We start from the raw sequence: 19,034 nt of genomic DNA on the forward strand, positions 1-19,034 counted from the left end.
AGATTTAATGGATTAAATCAGACTTGCGACATTTCTGTGAGTTCGAAGGCACTTTCGCAACTTCAGTAGAATTTTTGGACAATAGTCCAGGCAATTGAAGTCCAATTCAGAGGCACAAAACACTTTTTTATAATCTAATAGCCGCATAAGAACCAAGTCGAGAGGAGACAAGTCACTTTAACCACAAATTCTTGGGCAAAATAGGATCATGGATGGTGGACACAATGAAGTGAAAAAGTCAATCTTCCCATTCTTTACTAAAAACGAAGACAGGGTCCGATCTAAGGAATAAAAGCCACTTGCCCTCGGGCAAGCATATCTGAAATATTACTTGCCCTACACTCAGTCCAACTGCTGTGTCGATTGGGAAAAAGCTTCGAGATACATAAATGCACCAGCCCTGAGGTAAAGTGATAAAAACCTACTTGCTCTAATGATAATATGCTAGTGGACCCTGGAATAGGGACTGAAGTCCTAAGTGATATCGTTTGCCTTTCTCTAAAACCAGAAAACAACTAAATCATCAAACTTCTTTTTTGGTATGAATATCAGATGTATTTTCCATAAAAAAAGTTGTACACATATTACTAATAAAACACGGGGGGCAACGTGACGATATCATCACCGTTTATCAGTTACCAGTAGCGGCTGTACAAAATATCGTATCAGGTTCAAATCAATCGCGAAATTATCGAAAATAAATTCCTACCATCACGTTGCTATCATAAATGCACAAATTACTAAATAACCGTTTATACACTATCGGTAGATTTTCTTCTATTATTTCATCGTCCAAATTGAATTCGTAAATATTTCGATAATAAAACGCACGTCTTTCTTTTGCAGCCCTCGTACAAAGCCTCCAGCGAACTTCAACTATTTTTTTTTGTTAAGAACAAGCACAACATAAATTTTTTATTTCACATTTCCTTTTTTACACTCAACAATTGATACGCCAGCATTATTGATAACGCACAGGACTATCGTCGCGAGGACAGACAGAACACGGCCTGCCCGGTTTATTTCACCGGGACAATTCTGTTTCTCGCTTACAAATGAAATTAGGTTTTAATCTAGAGGACTTTTTTCAATCTAGTCTCCGACGATGGACAGACAAGCTTCGATACTTTTCGCGCCAGCAAAAATATTAATAACCGCGGGCTCAGTTTACATTTAAAAGTTTTCTGAATTAGAGACTGAATAATAAATCTGATCCCGCAAAAGAAAACCGACTCCGCTCCGGACGAGAGTAAATTACTCGGTCCAACCGGCTGCGTTTTATAGCAATTGCGTCTTATAAACAATACCCAAATATGTATCAGTATTTATATATATATATATACAGATCCGTTATTTTACACGTCCGCGTCTCGAATCCGCGCGACCGACGTTGTGGGAGAAAACCTCGGAAAATCGCTGCGCGCGAAATCCTACCCCGGCTTAAACCGATCGAATCCCGCCGCGAGCACATGCGTGTGTGTGAGTACACCGGTGTTATACGTGCCGATATCGATATGTTTGTTTTTTTTTCTCCGATTAGATTTAATTCTCGTCGCGTCGATTCGTTTTTTCCCAAAGTTTCTATGTTTTCGTGTAGTGTTTTGTTTAAACGTCTGTTGGATGTCGTCGGTCGTCCCTAGTGATATTCTTTACAGCCGCCGCCCGTCTGCTCATGAAACACTTCGATTACGTCATCTTTCACCAGCTCGAGCTGAAATAACGAAAAAATATAAGATTTCATCTTCAACTGCCGAGGCCGGTAAGTCTCCTTATGGTTGAGCAGAAATGGAATTGGCAGGGAGGGAAAATTATAAGGCCAAGGTACAGAAGAAAAGATAAAGCATTCCTCGGGTAAAGCTAAGGCCTCTATTGGGGTTCCGTCCTCGGTTGTAGATAAAACCTGACCCCGAGACTACCCCCGCCCAAAATCGGCCCAGGGATCATTCATTTATTATTTACGCATTAAATTCGCCTCTTCCAACCCCCCTCCCCCTCTGTACGCAAAATCGACCATTTTTAGTATATATTAAGCATTACAGTACACAATTGCACTGACCCCTCCCCCTGCCCTAATGCGTACGTAATAAATGAATGATCCTGGCGGTATTCCAGTTCTGTGATTGATGCCCCCTTCCGTCTCCAGGGTGAAAATCTGAGGCATAGACTCCAGAGTAAAATGAGCCAATCGAAAAAATATAACAATTGCTGACTCAAAAGTAGAAATGACTCTACCCGGGGCGGATCTTGCAAAATTTGAAGGCCAGGATCAAGAAGAAAATGCATTTCTTGGACAACGCAGCCAAGTCAAGGCCGCTAGCCTCTCATCCTCAGTGGTAGTTGCTTTTGAAAATATACCCGAGTCAAACCCCGATATACCGCCCACATCGGTGCAGAACGATTTCGGCCGAATAGATGGCAGTATATCGGGGGTGTTTTACTACGTATTTGTATAGAGATGTACATTGAGAAAACCTGGCGGTAGGCGGCCGTATATCGGAGGTTGAATGACAGTAGTTCCCAAGAGACGAAATTCCCGAGAAGAATTTTTTTCAGTTTTACCAATCTCTGTCATGACGAAAAGCGCCTTATTGACCACCGCCCAAGTCAGCCCCCGAAAGCCGTTTAGCCGTTGCAAAATTGATGAGAGACAACTTTTAAGGCGATAAATACTAACCAGTTTCGGCGTATCTGTGTCGTTTATTCTTGTTCCATCGAACAGAAACCTGAGACTGCTAACCGGGATACCCTGTAAATCAACCAGAGAAAAACAGTTTTAACCATAATTGTGAACCGACTCTTTCCCCCCTACAAAACGTCTAAGGGAACTCGACAACAAAGGGTTTTTACCAATCAAGGAATTAAACATTCCCCGACGTTAGTTTCCTAAATCTAATCATAAGATATCCTCAGTGAGGGCCGTTTCTTCTCAAGAGGTTCCTTGTGCCACAAGCAAGAACAATAATAAGACACCAAAAATTCAAATTCCCCGATTAAATTATAACGTATCCTCAGTGTGGGCTTTTTCATATCAAAAGGTTCTTTCATACAGCAAGACATCAACTGAACTTCCAGAACTGGCTTCCAGAAATCGATAAGTCAGAATTCCAAATAAATCCGAAATTCCTTGATGCCTGTATATTCACAGTGATATATATATATATATATATTTTAACGACATCTTACCGTTCGTTCACTGTATGACTTTTTCAGTTTACCCATCTGCGTCGTCATCTTCACCCGGAAATGAATTTCATTTTGATCCTGCCAAAAAATACAGAAATTGTTTACACAAACATCCAGCACTATTTTTTCCCCTGGGGTGGGTCTTTAGGTTTGGGATGCAGAACACACTAATTTTCAGTCGAAATTTCAGTCGAATCTCGACACAAAATCAGGTTCAAACTTTACATTCTTGTCTCTAGAAAATCTTAAATCGTTACGATTGTAAACCTAAGACAAGAAATCACGAATCTAAAACGGAACATATCACAACGAACATGTATTACAGTGGCGACATGGTACCGACCTGTGCTACAACTTTCAAATTGATGTACTCAGTTGGCGCCTCAGTTTTACCACCGTCCTGAAAATTCAAATGAATCAAAATGTAAATTTTTCTCATCCAGTAAAAGTCGGCGACGTTCTCGTCGAAATCTGAGTATTTTCGCCTTTTTTTACTGACCTGTTCTCCTGACATTTTGCGGCTTTTATTCGATATTCCACACGCACGGCGTTAGCTGGAAAGATGAAGGGAATAATGACAAAGGCTAATGGACTGGTGCCGGCTCCGCGCGGTATTACGTGGTATTACCGTGCGGAACCAGTCCAAGAAAAGTAATATTCATTAAGCCGCTTACCCGCGGTTTGAAGGGACATTTTCACGCAAAATGTACTTATTTGGGCCATGAATTAGTGTCGATTATCCGAAATTCCTACTCAAAAACGTTAGAAAAGGGTTAAATACAGATTTAGTAAATGACAGATGGCAGCACAAGACGGTCAATCACTCGTAATACATTGACTTACATTTGAAATCCGAGAAGGGCGTTGATTGGCTAGTCGAGTAATTTATCACGAGTTAGGCACGTGATGGAAAATAATTTTGCCTAAAATATAGGTCAAACTACAGCAATGGCGGGAAAATTTAAATTAACTTAGATCCAAAATGAAATCTAAAAGATGGTCCTCTTCTCCAAATGCAACGACCTACAGAGAATATGTAAAAAAGAAGATTTTTTATAAATCCGCATGGAATGAAAGATTAGAATTTCTCCCACGGGGTGGTTTTTGGTCATTTACAAATCCCTCCTGCCCCCTCCCCACAGTATTCCACGGGATCTAGGTTTTCATTGCATCACGTTTGATAATAAACACCGAAAGCATTTATCCGAATTTCCTGATTCTCTTCTAGATTTTTCTGATTCCCTTAGTTTTCCAGGTCAATGACCACCCTGTCCTGGAATGAAGTCGTTGGTCAGTACTTTCAGAAAATAAGAAAAAAAACAAACAAAATTTCTTTAGATGTTGGAAAATATTTATTTGTTACTCTTTCTAAACATTGATTCATTCAGTAACATCGGTTTTAGATTTTTTATTTTTCGAGCGTTTCGCCAGTTTAAATTTCTTCTTTCGTTTCTCCGCCTTCCTCTTCATCTCCGCGTCGGGATCGAGTCCGTCGAGGATCATCTTTTTGCGTTTGTTAATTTCGCGTTTTTCGCCGAAGTCCTGTTCGTCGAGGTAGATCTCGGCCTCGCGTCGCGACACCGCGACCTCGGTGACGATCTTCGCGATCGCCGCCTCGTCGACCGGATACTCTAACAGTTTCGTATTAACATGCGCTTCGATCGCGTGGACTAGTTTAACGTCGAATTGCGTAACAAGCGAGACGGCCATCCCGTTCCGACCCGCTCGAGCCGTACGCCCGACCCTGTGAATATAATCCTTCGGTTTATTCGGAATGTTATGATTAATAATCAAATCGACTGACGGAATATCTAAACCGCGCGACGCGACGTCCGTCGCGATCAGGATCTTCACTTGTTGCGATTTAAACCGTGCTAACGACGCGAGGCGTTGACTTTGAGGGATCATCGAGTGCAGAACGACGACGTCGAATCCGAGATCGCGGCAGATCATTCCGAGAATCTGACAGTATTTACACGTATTCGTAAAGATGATCAACGCGCTCGCCGCGTTCTGTTCGATATACTCGTGTATCACGTGTATCATATACGCGTCCTTCACCTCGGCGGGCATCAGAACGTATCGTTGATCGAGCTGTTCAACGGTCGCCGTCGACGCCTTCGAGAACCACGTGAACGGTTTATTCATCGCGATTTCCGCGAGTTCCCGCAACGTTTCGCTCATCGTCGCGCTGAATAGCAACGTCTGCCGTTTCGCTGGCAACGCGCCGAAAATCGTTTTCAACTGTTCGCCGAAGTCGTCCTCGAGCAGACGATCGGCTTCGTCCATGATCAGAAATTTGATCTTCCTCAAACTGAAATTCGTCCCGGTCGAGATGTGGTCGGCAAGTCGACCGGGCGTCGCTATGACGACGTGTGGACGCTGGACCAGATCGAGACCTTGTCGGATCATGTCGCGACCGCCGGTGATCACGACGTCTTTCAATCCGATCGGACGACCGAGAACGCGGAATTGTTCGGCGACTTGAAACGCCAGCTCGCGAGTCGGAGTGATCACGAGCGCGAAGATACCGTACGGGTCCTCGCAGAGTTTCTGTAAAACGGGCAGCGCGAACGCAGCCGTTTTACCGCTACCGGTCTTAGCGCAGCCGATGCAGTCGTCGCCGTTGACGATCGGAGGGATACAGTTGCGCTGAATCGGCGTTGGGCGTTTCATCCCGACCGCGAGGCATTGTTTAACGAGCCAGTCGTTGAGTCCTAGCGACGAAAATAAACCGGCTTCGAAACTTGAACAATCCTGTTCAGCATCGGTAGTACTGGGTACAGCGACTACGGCGCCATCTGTCGTTTCTGGCTGAACGCCGTCTTCACTTTTTTTATTTTCTCTTTTTTTAGGCATGATTCAGACTTAAAACATCTTCCAACATCGAATTCTAGTTTTCAAAGAGAGACATATTAACGTTTTGTTGCGGTTATTCAATGTTTCGGGGTCGTTCAATGGTTATTTTTGGTATTTAAACGCTACTTTCAGCTGAACGCGGAAGCGTGGACTTCGGAATAATCTACCGCACCACCATCTCGCGGGCAGCGAACTGAACTGTTAGGTGGCAGCACCAGCTTGGCCGAAACATTTTTTGTCGTTTCCGAAATAACCCCTGCCTAAATCATGCTATGTACCGACCATACCAGTTTAAGTTAGTAATACACCGTCGACATCGGACAACTCAACTACGGCAGAGTTTTAGTTTCCTAGACGAAAGAATTCTCCATCATCCTCAAAAAATAATAGATTTCCTTTGAAAAAAATTAAAAAGTTCTCAACTTCAAAAAACCCAAAAATCCAAATATCTTTTGAGGTTGGATCCAAATCACACAAGACAACACGATTATTCCTTGTTTTATATACATCGAGTATGCATTTTAATTCATCAAAGTAAATCTTCATTACAAATATTTCTTTTGTACAAAAATTTACACCCGCGTTCCCTCTTTCAGCCAGGGTTCGATAGCCTCCTCATCAAAACCCTGGCAAGCGAGGATGTCTTTCGGTAAAAATACAAGCATAGTTGAGACGCATCAAAAATAGACGCCCGTGTCCATTAACCCATGACTGTTACCGTGACAATTAATAACATCATTGTTCAAATGACATCATAAGGGGACTAATTACGAGTAGCCATTTTCTATGAGAAATTTTGACATTATTTCAATGCATTTTGCTACAAAAACCTCTTTTAAAGAGAATCGTCGTAAAAACTTAATTTCAACGTCACTTTCGAGAAACGTCAAAACAGTTTCTTCGACCGTGGCGAAAAACTGGCAAAATAATCCTGTCCGAGTCGCGCTCCGCGGGAAAATTTATTCCCAGCGAGATTTTTTACGTTTTCGATGCGAGTTTTGATCCGATGACGACGGCGGAGGAGGCGGCGGTAGGAACGACGATTGTAGCTGATGTTGTACGGCAGCTGGCGGCGCAGGTGCCGTCGCCGCCGCCGGTTGATATAGCGGGTCTTGTTTTAGTTCGATATGCCCGGTGCCCGGTTTCCACAATCCTCCGTCGCTCGAGATGAAATTACTCCTGAACTGTGACTGGAAAACGACGAGAAAATCATATCAAATTATCTCAAAACGTATTTATTGTTTTCTTTTAGTTTTTTTTGGGCCAAGTTCCCAAGGAGGATCAAATCTTATAAATTATCAAAAATTATCAAAATCATATCAAATTATCAAACAGGCCCTGAAGAGTTCAAAATTACTCTATGAGCTTTTGCAATTATTTAGAGAAAGAAACCAAGTTAGAACGTATTTTGCTTATCTAGTTTTCTTCAGGCCTTAGTTTCACGAGAATCAACTCTTAAATCAATTTAACATGAGCCGAAAGATAAATGAAATTAATCAAAAGTTCTAGGCCCGCCTAAGAAGGGAGCGTTCCGATAGTACGCACAGTTTTTCGTGGAGGGGCGTAAACAAACACAGAAATTTTCTAAATTTTCAAATCACTTACTGCAAATGCAGCTTTCATTGAAGCGACGCGATCGCCCTGAGGTCCGTGGACCCCTCGTTCGTATGCCGCGAATCCCGTATTAGAACCAGTGCTGCCACCTGTACTACTTTCCTACAAATCGAAAGATAATTCTAAAGTACAGTACACCCCCCGCATGATCGCGACAATTCAGGAACAATTATCAGCGGCTGCAGTTGCTGAAATGTTGGTTCGAGTTTAACCAGTGGATAGTTCACATAGTGACAATTGAAATTCCATTGTTACTATGGTATTTGTCCACTAGTTAATTCAAACCAACTTCTGAAACTGGCTCGTGAGATACTTACAGCTCCGAGTCCAGGTCGATCTTTGAATCCAAATCCTTTTCCTCCCATATTCCTGCCTTTCGTGTTACGATACCGACTTTTCTTAAACCAAGGATTCTATTAATAATAATAATAACCATAAGTTATTTTCATGGAGGGCTTATTTCATCGTCCACGGAGTTTAAAATGAGGTTCAGTTATATGCACCATCACTTCTGAAAAGACTACGCCGAGAAACTAACTAACCTGCAACGCTAGATCGATCAAAGACTGCGGAACGAGTTGACTGGCGACTTCTAAATTCCTCACCAGATGACCGGCGAAATCTTTGTCTTTAGCCGTGATCAGCGTGAACGCGGTTCCCTTCTCGCCGGCGCGACCCGTTCGACCGATACGATGCGTGTGAGTGTCGATATCTCGTGCCACGTCGTAGTTCACTACGGTTTTTATACTCGGTATATCGAGACCACGAGCTGTAATACAATAGCACATTCAATCAGTGAAAATAAAGGTTACAAATGTTTTTTCTCTGCATTTATAAAATCGGTAAACTGTTTGTTTTGGTTCAATTTCCGTTGAAACTCTGGAAGTTGGTGACTTTTTTACCGCAGTAAGAGACAGAGTCTACTGTATCTCACAAACTCTTACTCAGTATTTGACACCAACTCGGGGCAGAATTTTACCAGTCTTAACTTTACCGCAGTAAGAGACAGAGTCTACTGTATTTCACAAACTCTTACTCAGTATTTGACACCAACTCGGGGTAGAATTTTACCAGTCTTAACTTTACCGCAGTAAGAGACAGAGTCTACTGTATTTCACAAACTCTTACTCAGTATCTGACACCAACTCTGGGTTGAATTTTACCAGTCTCAATTTTACCGCAGTAAGTGACAGAGTCATGTATTTCACTTTTGTAAGTTCTAAACCAGACCAAACTTTCTCTAAATCTCTCTCTAATTCTCTTCTTTTTTTTTCATTGCTAACCTGCGACGTCGGTGGCGACTAAAATGGGGAAATCTTTTTTCTTGAATCCGGTGATGATTTCGTTACGTTCCGTTTGACTCATATCTCCGTGTAAAACGCCCAGCGAGAAATCGTTCTTTTTCAAATTGTCTGATAATTCGACGCAGTTTGCTTTACGCGTCACGAATATGAGAACGCTACCAACTGAAAAACGGGAGAGAGCAAAAACACAAATTACGTGTTGAGAAATCTCATTCATTTCAATCACAGAAATCACAGAGATCACAGGTTCCTGTTATCAGGGATTTGACGGATCAGGAAATTCAAAATTCAAAACAGATTTTCAAGTAACCAGTCAGAATTTGCATATTTTCACGAGGTCAGATTTTCCAGATTTTCACGAAAAAAATTCGAAATTTCCTGATTTTTTGGAAAAGATTCAGAATTCCCTGATTTTTAAGAAAAGAGTCAAAATTTCCTGATTTTTAAGAAAAGTGTCAGAATTTCCTGATTTTTAAGAAAAAATTCAGAATTTCCCGATTTCCAAAAAAAAAAATCAGAATTTCCTGATTTTTAAGAAAAGAATCAGAATTCCTGATTTCCCCACAGGGAAGAATATGAATATGGGATCATTCATTAATTACGTACGCATAAAATTTGACTTTTTCTACCCCCCCTCCCCCTCTGTACGCAAAATCAGCCATTTTTTCATATACATTAAGCATTACAGTACGCAATCCCTCCCCCTCCCCTAATGCGTACGTAATAAATGAATGATCCCTATATCTACAATAGGCAGAGAGCGTAATCTGGTCAAAACGATTGCGTCAGAAGCGAATTCTGGGTTCAGCAGACGAACTCGAGCCGATCGGCGGGTTCTCGAGTTCTCCTTACCGGACGTAAATTCGACGAGTCTTTTTCTGATCCAGATCCATTTCGCGACCGGTTCCGGTAAAACCTCGACGATTTGAGTGACGTCTTCGTTCGCCTGAAAAATAAAACAACAAACGATACACGAATCGACGTTCCTCCGAGCAGACGCTCCGAGAAACACGATCGAAAACGAACCTCTCCGAGTTCTCCTTGAACCACGCGCACCGGGTCGGTCAATATATCTCGCGCCAGTCGTTCGACTTTACGTTTGAACGTAGCGCTGAACAGAAGAGCTAGAAATGAAAACATAGCAAACAGCGAATCAGCATTTTTTTCTCTTGTAAATTTGGGGGCTAAAGATTGTGAAAAATATCATTTCTAAATCGAGAGAAAAGCCGCATTTATGTAGAAATACTGAAAGAGCCGCAAGACTTCGATTCAATTCTATCAGCCATTTTCAGCCGAGTTTGAAAATAACTCATAGAATTGACTCATAACTCGTTTTTATTCTAATTCTACGTTACTACTACTGCTGCTGCTAGTTTTTCTTCATATTTGCAGGTTTTTTTCTTTAAGACGGTCACTTCTAAACCAACAACTTACTCTGTCTGTCCGGTCTAACGTGATTAGCTATTGATCTGACTTGTGTCTCTACAAACAAACACAAAAATGGTATTTAATTCATCGACATCATCTTCTGCAAATGTGTTGCGCTGCGGAGAAGCTTCCAAAGGCAAATGACATGAACACTGTTTAAAATAGCCGTAGAGCTTGGACTGGTATTACAGGGGTCCGATTAATTCCGATTAATGAACTTTCAGGATTTTCCACATTCGGACCAGTTTTTACAGCAAAGTAACACACCAGGGTTAGCAATAGAATTTCTTCATCTTAAGCATAGTTAAGTGAGAAAATTCTAGACTAAGCTCTACGACAGTGTATGGCAGGGGATCAGAATGACAAATGTTTTGACAGACACTGGCGGTTCATCAAATACCAACTCACCGAAACCCATATCAAACATTCGATCGGCCTCATCGAATACTAGATACGTCACACGTTGTAAGTTTGTATGTTTCTTTTTCACGAGATCGATTAATCGACCCTGAAAATTAAAAGAGAAACGCAAATAAAATCAACCCTAAAGACAAGAAAATTCCCGAATTTTCCCTAATTTACAGGGGCTGCAGTTGCTCGAAGGTGGATAAAAATAACCGGTGGATAAATACCATAGTAACAAATGAACTTTTAATTGCCACAATGTCAACTATTGGTTACCTGTAACCAACTTTTCAGCAACTGACCCCTGTAAGTGGCCTTCCTGCTTTTCTGTATAGAAGGTTTTGATTATGTCAATCATGGCTAGAGACTGGCGTTTCTATAAAGCGGGGGGGGGGGGGGATATGAAGTGACGTACCGGCGTCGCGACAATAATTTCAGCCCCTTCTTCGCACGCTTTTCCCTGTTCGTACATACTCCCTCCGCCGTACGCGCAGACAACTCGAAAATTAAACACCTTACCAAATCTCTTCGCTTCGTGGTAAATCTAAAAAACGTTAACAAGAACCTTTAATTCATCTTCAGTTGAAGTGAATTTGAAGAAAATATTCTAAAACCTTTAAGTTTTTCACAATTTCTAAAGCAGACATGCATTTTTCACAGATTTTTCACAATAGCACATCGACCTGACCATCGTAATTCGATTTGTAAAGATTTATGATATAATGAAATTCATACTCAGTTAAAGTGAGTTTCAAGAAAACTTTTCAGAGATTTTCCGAATTTTTCACAAATGCATTTCAACCTGACCATCGCAATTCGATTTGAACGGAACCATTTATGTTATTATAAAATCCATTTTCAGTTCCAAAGCGATTTTCAAGAAAACGTTTTCAAATTGTTCACATTTTTTCACAATTTCTTAAGCAGACGTCATGCAATTCGCGATTTTAATAATAATAATAATAATGTTATTTCCACAATTAATTACAACATGTCATAAAAACGTTTTCAAAACTTTTCACAGATTTTTTCCAATTTTTTTCACAATTTCTTAAGCAGACGTCATGCACTTATTCACCATCCGGGCATCGATCAGTCTCTCTCGTAATTGGATTCGGATTAAAATAAATTTCAAAAATATTTCTACGAACCTGTTGCGATAATTCTCTAGTCGGAGCCAGTATTAATCCGATCGGTCCGTCTTTAATAGCGAGATTCTTCTGATCGAGAATATGTACGAATAACGGCCACAAGAACGCCGCCGTTTTACCGCTACCGGTCTTCGCAACTCCGATTATATCCCGTCCACAAAGAGCGACCGGGATTCCCTGAAAATATCACCATCACATTTAAACTGCTAAATACTAAGTCTTTTTCTTTCTAGAAATTTGTCTTTCATAGATTAGAACTGCATAATTTCGAAAATATTTTCTGAGGTTCTAACAGATCAGCAGTCTAAATTTCCCTGACACTTGACAAAATTATTCCCCATTAAGGCCTAGATCATATATGTCCTCAGTGAGGGCTGTTTCTTATCACAGAGGTTCTTCGTGTCACTCGTCACCAGCAAGAAAAACAAGACACCAAAAATTCGAATTCCCTGATTAAATCATAAGATATCCTCAGTGAGGGCTGTTTGTTATCAAGAGGTTCCTTGTGTCACTCTTCACCAACAAGAACAACAAGACACCAAAAATTCAAATTCCCTGATTGAATCATAAGATATCCTCAGTGAGGGCTGTTTCTTATCAAGAGGTTCCTTGTGTCACTCTTCACCAACAAGAACAACAAGACACCAAAAATTCAAATTCCCTGATTGAATCATAAGATATCCTCAGTGAGGGCAGTTTCTTATCAAAAGGTTCCTTGCGTCATTCGTCACCAGCAAGAACGAGACACCAAAAATTCAAATTCCTTGAATTTTCCCAGATTGTCAAGAACAGTCACAATATTGTCTGATTTTCACTGCATGGAATGTAATAAATGCGTAATTCGTTGATTTCCGTGATCTGTAAGAACCCTGTGACCTCACCTGAACCGTGTGACCTCACCTGAACCGTGTGACCTCACCTGAACCGTGTGACCTCACCTGTGCTTGTATGGGCGTCGGTTTCGTGTACTCAGCCTTCCTCACCGCGTTCATCAACTGTTCGTCGAATCCAAAATGGCCGAAACTCGTCACCGGTTTCGGAGGCGAAAATCCGGACACCTGAAAAATTAATTCACACCGTTTCATCCGATCTGATTAACCGGTTCTGCAATTGACTCTGGTTTTAAGACATCAGGGGCCGGTTCCTCAGTTGAGACTTAAGTCCAAAAATGGTCTTAGATTTTAAGACTGGTCTTAAGTTGTTAGATTGGTTATAGAACTAAGACGGTCTTAAATTGGTCTTAAGTCTTAAGCCATGACTTAAGAACTGGGCCCAGAATCGAACTTACTTCACTGAGTCTTTATAATATAGACTCAGTATCAACTTCAACAGGAGGTTTGTTAATTTTTCATAGCGACTAAAAGTTTATATGAAGTTTTATAGTAGACATTTTCCCAATGTTTTAACCCAAGAGTCAAATGTTAACAGAGAACTTTGGCGAACTTGGTCCAGAGGACTTGAGATGAAATTAGCTAATTTCAAACGTTTCTACCTTAGAGTCGAGAACTGAGTTAGCACTTACCCGTATTCCTAACGTACGTCTGAGTTGATCGACCTCGACCAGCGAAAGACGACTGATCTCTTCGTGCGGCGTATAGAAATTCTTTTCAAACGGATCGTAGTCGATCATAGTATGATCGACCGGAGGAAGCGGGTCGATTATCTGTAAGTCAAAATATTACAAATATAAGGAAAAACACCTGAACTCGGCTTTTAGCTGAGGTTGATTCCTTTCGTGAATACTGGTCTCAACTTGCACTTTGCGACTAGCATACGTCCAAAATAGTCTTAAATCTTAAGACTGTTCTTAAGTTGTCAGATTGGCTATGGAACAAAAATAAAGTTGTTAGATTGATCATAGAACCAAAATCAGCTTAGACTGGTCTTAAGTTGTTAAATTGAATGTAGAGCCAAAATGAACTCAGACTGATCTCAAGTTGTTTAATTGGTTTTAGAACCAAAATGAGTTTAGACTGATCCCAAGTTGTTTAATTGGTTATAGAACCAAAATGAGTTTAGACTGATCTTAAGTTGTTTAATTGGTTATAGAACCAAAATGAGTTTAGACAGATCTTAAGTTGTGAGATTGGTTATAGAACCAAAATGAGCTTACACTGAAAGTTTACTGTGTAAACAGAGGTTATTTATCCAGGATGCCAGCATCCCCTCCTCCTCCCCTCCCCCTCCTCCTGTAGCGATATAAACATACCTTATTTTTCTCGGGAATGATCGGATTTCCCTCTTCGTCGTAATCTAACGGAGTATCATCCTCCAGGTAAACTCCGGCTAGCGGATTCTCCTCCATGTATCTGAAGTACGATTCCTGAACGTCCTCTTCCTCGATGTCGTCCCTGATCGCCTGCTGCTGCTGTTTCTTTTTCGGTTGTTTTTCATCGTCTTCGACGTCTGCTCCTGTCTGTTTCTTTACCTCACACTGCGCCGCGGTTAGTGAAAAGAATTCGATCAGTTTTTTTGGAATTCTTATGGACCAAGGAATCCAAGATTTCCCCGACCCTTTTAAACCAAACTACCCTGACAAAATGATTAAAATAGGGTGGCCACTTTCATTTGACTTTCCCCCCGACTATTCCCTGACATGTAAGTCATTTTTCCTCACTCTGACTCGATCTAAGAATTCAATCGATTAACACAGTCAAATACTTAAGACATGGACGGAAACTGTTTGTTTTGTTTTTACGCGTGATCTGCCAATCTCTACACATTTCCCTGACTTTTCCCTGATTTCCAGGTAAGAGGCCAGCGTGTGAGGAATAAGATATCCTCAGTGAGGGCAGTTTTTCTTATCAAGAGGTTCCAATTATCGGTTTTCAACTAAAATCCATCATTCCAAAAATGCAGAGTTTTCAACTAACAGTTCAATGACTTTATAAACTTTTTGGTAGGATGGATGATGAAATTTGCAACGTTAATCCTCACCTCAATTCCAGCCATGAATGCATCAAGCGGATCGTCGCTATCATCGGAATCATTTAGGTTTTTATCGAAGGTAGGACTACCGGGAACCGGTTGATATTCTAAATCTTTGTGTTCTTCTATGTCTTCCTCGTCGAAATAACTACAAATCAAAAACGATCAACGATTATCGAATATTTGAATAATCTCTATTTCTACACGAGTCTGATTAAAGAACTCCGGAATTTTCACATCCGAACAATTGGCTTTTTATCGACAAACTACCAGGATTTATTTATCACACACATTTTAGTATCAAAGTTATCCCTAATGTCTATTTCAACCTGACTTGAGAGCATTCCAAGTGGCCTAGCTCAGTCAGTTTTGGTAGTACATACCTGATGATAGTCTCATTAGGACCAGAATGCATTGGCAGTCGACCTAAATCATCATTTTCCATTTGAAACTGTATTGAAGGATATCCAAAAAATATGCATTGAGAGGGGTTCCTGAGAGAAAAGCGACTCCATGATTTGAAAGTTTAACAATATGTCTCCATGCCTACCAACTGAAGTTTGGTACGTAGGCATGGAAAAATATTGTTAAACTTTCAAATCATGGAGTCTCTTTTCTTCATTTAACCCCTTTCAGTGAAGACTTTTTGGATATCCTTCAACACAGTTTCTAATGGATTAAAAAATGATGATTTAGGTCGACTGCTTGTCATTTCTGGTCCTACTTAGACATTTATCAGGTATGTACTACCAAAAATGAGCGAGCTAGGCCACCAGGAATGCTCTCAAGTCAGGTTGAAATGGACATTAGGGGTAAATCCTCATTTTGGGTGAGAAACACCGTAGTAACAATCAGAAACCATGGTTATAACTGACGAATTTCAAAATGTTCCCAGGTATTTTTTCGGTTCCACATCTAAGAAACCCAGCCATCTTTTTTTAAAACAAATTTTTTATGCAGATATCCAATTTTTGACGACGACCCAACTCATCAGGAGCGGATCAATGAATTCTTCAATATAGAGAGAATTCGACAATGATAACAAAAGCCCAAGTCCCGAACTGTTTCCTAGAACTCGTGCGTAGTTTATCGAAACATATCTTATATTCAGATCTCTCAAACACTTACTCTTCTTCGCTTTTGACGCGGCGTTTACCGATCTGTCCGTACGTGCCTCCTCTAATCGGCGGGGGTATCGCTAACGGATTCTCGTAACCGCGTCCGGGAGTCTGCGATACGACCGGACTCGGCGGTATCGCGACCCCGCGATTCTTACCGTCGCTGCCGCGGTTACTGCGGTCGCGGTCTCTGTTGCGTCCTCCTCCGCTACTGCTGCCGTCCGAACTCGACGACGACATCGAGAATCCTCCGAAACCGAATCCTTTCGGTCGGCCGTCTCCTCCTTTATGATACATTTCAAACAGCTCCCTCTCTCTGCAGAAAAATGTACCGTCGTTTTTATTATATGAATATTCAAAATCCAATTGAACCAGGATTATCGTAGGCCTAGTTTCATTATGACCCCCCTGCCCATCCTGCTTTGGTGTCAGCACTGGCTGTGTGCGTAAGTAAGGCATCGACATGGCAGCATCTCTTCAACCAAGTGCTGGCAAGAGCTCCAGTGACTGAAGTCGGTATTCCCAACATATCTGTCGTTTTTAACTGATTTTGAGCCTGGACTTCAATTTTTGTGAGGGACAGGGGGACGGGAAGGGTGTTTGTTGTAAACACATTAAACAAATCCTCAGTCTTTCTGACCACGCACCACACGGTACTTCTACTCACGATGCGTTATTCTGTGTTTGGACCCGAATTTCAATCTTTAAACAGGTTCATTTTAGTCCCAAAAACGCAAAAACCCGTCTACGATTCGATTCAATTCAATTCAATTCAACTTCATTGCAACTACAGCAGTAAATGTCGGATTTGGACTTTGAGTAAGCGCCGGATTTGGCTTCTGGTTAGGCTGCGCGACCTTGTTCAATGACTTGTCTGACTTATCACAACTAGTATCCTCATGGACAGACTGACCCTGTACGCATGATTTGATACCGCCATACTCTTTGACCAAAATCAAAAATGGGATGAGTAAATTGGAACAAGAAACGAAATTCTAATGGACTTTCCTAAATTTACAAGATGATGTACCGTTTAAAACAAATTATTTTTTTTTTCCAGATTATGAGTGGTTAGCATGAAGTTTTTGGCAGAATTTCAGAGGATCGGTGCTCCAAGTAATTAAAAAAGCTTATAGGTCTCCCCTCAATTTAATCAAGGAGTTTTTTTAATGCAAATCTGTCTATTGACAGGTGTGATTAACGAATGGTGATTAATCACGAATACATGGTATTAGTGGGTTTTCCCTCAATGACTCAAATAGACCGCTTTCCTCGTGCATTGTGTGAGTTAGTTATCTCGGGGTGCATGAACTGTCCTTACGTAGTTGTGACGAATAAACTAATTTCATTAGTAAATGCGGTTTCTATTATATGGAGACCTGTGTTGGTGTGAATCTTTAACTGAAGTGCTATCGGTCGGTATAATTTATAAATCATTCTAGAATTTAAGAAAAAAAAAACAGGCGGCGGCTTATAAATTCGGAAGTAGCTGTTGGGAAACAAGTACGTAATTTATATTATTTCATGGCCTTATTAAAGTTCCTCCACTATATTGTTCAGCTGACTACTGGCGCGTATTCAACCCGGCGGTGGAACCTTTCATAATGTAAGCCCATTCAACAATAGAGACACAATAGCGATTTTTCAGAGTTGTTGATATCATTCTGACACGCGCTATTGAATACGTCACCGGCTGACCACGGTGTACACAAGCATAGACCATTCACCTCTGCACACTCACACTGTGAACATGCTACCGTGGATTCTCCTCCTGGCGATTTTCGCTGCGCTCCCGCTCCTGTTCCTGCTTCCTGAGGAACGACGTCTTTATGTTTTATGTGTTACTGTTCGTCTCTGTACTGTCCTGTACTGTTCCGTGTTCATTAATCCGTTCTTTTTTCCAGGTTCTAACCCGTTTTATTTTTCAGGGCCGATTTCTCTGTCGAATTTCAATGTTTGCTGGAACAAAACTAATGTCCGAAAGCGTCGGCTCTCCTTCGCCGGTCATGTGTCGAGGAGGTCAGACAAAGAGTCGGTCAGGAAATTCTGCCCTCTACACGCCCTCATACGGAACACGAAAACTAGGATGACGAGGCCTCACTGCCCCCACCTATCTACAAAGTGTGCTGAGTGATGTCAATGACGGGCATATCTGTGGGATTGCGCGGGATACAAATGGAGCGGTTATACTGGATTGTCACGCTACTAGCATTCATTGTGTCCTTGCGACCGCCCGGATGAGGGATGATTCTACTGTCACGCTCTTTGTTTCTGGTATTCTGAGTCGGCTGAGGGATGATTCTACTGTCACGCTCTTTGATTTCTAGTTTGAGTGCTAGTTTTCATTGTGTCCTTGTGACAACCTCGGTCAGTGGATGAAGTCTCTCGTCGGCTTGTGAGTGCTAGTTTCATTGTGTCCTTGTGATAACCTCGGTCAGTGGATGAAGTCTCTTGTCACGCTTTTGGGTGCTAGTTGAGATCTTGAATCTCAACCCGGTCAAGCTGGTTGTACTGCACTATTTGTGTTTCGTGCAATTTTACAGGTGTGTCAGTTACTGACGTCGCCCAGTACATCCTGCAGTTAGATGGGGAATGTGAGGCGTCGTCATCCTGGGTTTCGCGTTCTGTGTGAGGGCGTGTAGAGGGCAGTATATTCCTGGCTGGCTCTTTGTCTGGTGTTCTGGGCATGTGACCGGCGACGGAGAGCTGTAAAGCTTTCGAACATTAGTTTTGTTCCGTACCAGGTTTTCATCGCTCTTCTCTTTTTTTTAATTTCAGGACTCCCAAGATGAAGAAGAAGATGCTGAAGGTGACTACAACGAAGAGGATGCCGAAAAAAAGAACACTGAATTCAGCAATATTGAAAGTTAAGTTGATACACATGTAAATTACGATGCGTGATACGAAAAGGATTGTGTAACTACAGAATATTGTTCTTTTACTCATTTCAGGTTAATCCGTAAAGGCCCATCTAAAATCTGCCCACCAGAAGTGCCCACAAAAGACTCCACCTTGAAGGACCACCAAAGACCTGCCGCAACCGA

The 19,034-nt window shown here is 41.5% G+C and overlaps 3 protein-coding genes across 3 annotated transcripts; all 3 read right to left on the reverse strand.

Moving 5' to 3' along the window:
* Window positions 1-1,521: 1,521 nt before the first annotated feature.
* On the reverse strand, window positions 1,522-3,784 carry LOC141911842 (small ubiquitin-related modifier-like). Its single transcript, XM_074802910.1, has 5 exons — window positions 3,683-3,784; window positions 3,527-3,583; window positions 3,184-3,261; window positions 2,675-2,746; window positions 1,522-1,711 (listed from the first exon to the last, which is right to left on the reverse strand). Exons 1-5 carry the CDS (start codon window positions 3,695-3,697, stop codon window positions 1,637-1,639), a joined length of 297 nt encoding a protein of 98 aa, XP_074659011.1. The 5' UTR covers window positions 3,698-3,784; the 3' UTR covers window positions 1,522-1,636.
* A 745-nt stretch (window positions 3,785-4,529) lies between these two features.
* LOC141911878 (putative ATP-dependent RNA helicase DDX49) lies at window positions 4,530-6,219 on the reverse strand. Its single transcript, XM_074802957.1, has one exon. It carries the CDS (start codon window positions 6,040-6,042, stop codon window positions 4,564-4,566), a length of 1,479 nt encoding a protein of 492 aa, XP_074659058.1. The 5' UTR covers window positions 6,043-6,219; the 3' UTR covers window positions 4,530-4,563.
* Window positions 6,220-6,540: 321 nt separating this feature from the next.
* On the reverse strand, window positions 6,541-16,772 carry LOC141911686 (ATP-dependent RNA helicase DDX42-like). Its single transcript, XM_074802687.1, has 17 exons — window positions 16,658-16,772; window positions 16,001-16,306; window positions 14,882-15,020; window positions 14,154-14,378; window positions 13,467-13,607; window positions 12,883-13,002; window positions 11,945-12,121; window positions 11,209-11,337; window positions 10,797-10,896; window positions 10,395-10,442; window positions 9,987-10,084; window positions 9,813-9,906; window positions 8,940-9,122; window positions 8,199-8,425; window positions 7,974-8,069; window positions 7,648-7,758; window positions 6,541-7,232 (listed from the first exon to the last, which is right to left on the reverse strand). The coding sequence occupies exons 2-17, from the start codon at window positions 16,285-16,287 to the stop codon at window positions 7,002-7,004; spliced, it is 2,406 nt and encodes an 801-aa protein (XP_074658788.1). The 5' UTR covers window positions 16,288-16,306; window positions 16,658-16,772; the 3' UTR covers window positions 6,541-7,001.
* Between the last annotated feature and the right edge of the window lie 2,262 nt (window positions 16,773-19,034).

This window comes from Tubulanus polymorphus, chromosome 10 (assembly GCF_964204645.1).
Source record: "Tubulanus polymorphus chromosome 10, tnTubPoly1.2, whole genome shotgun sequence".
Classification (NCBI taxonomy): Eukaryota; Metazoa; Nemertea; class Palaeonemertea; order Tubulaniformes; family Tubulanidae; genus Tubulanus; species Tubulanus polymorphus.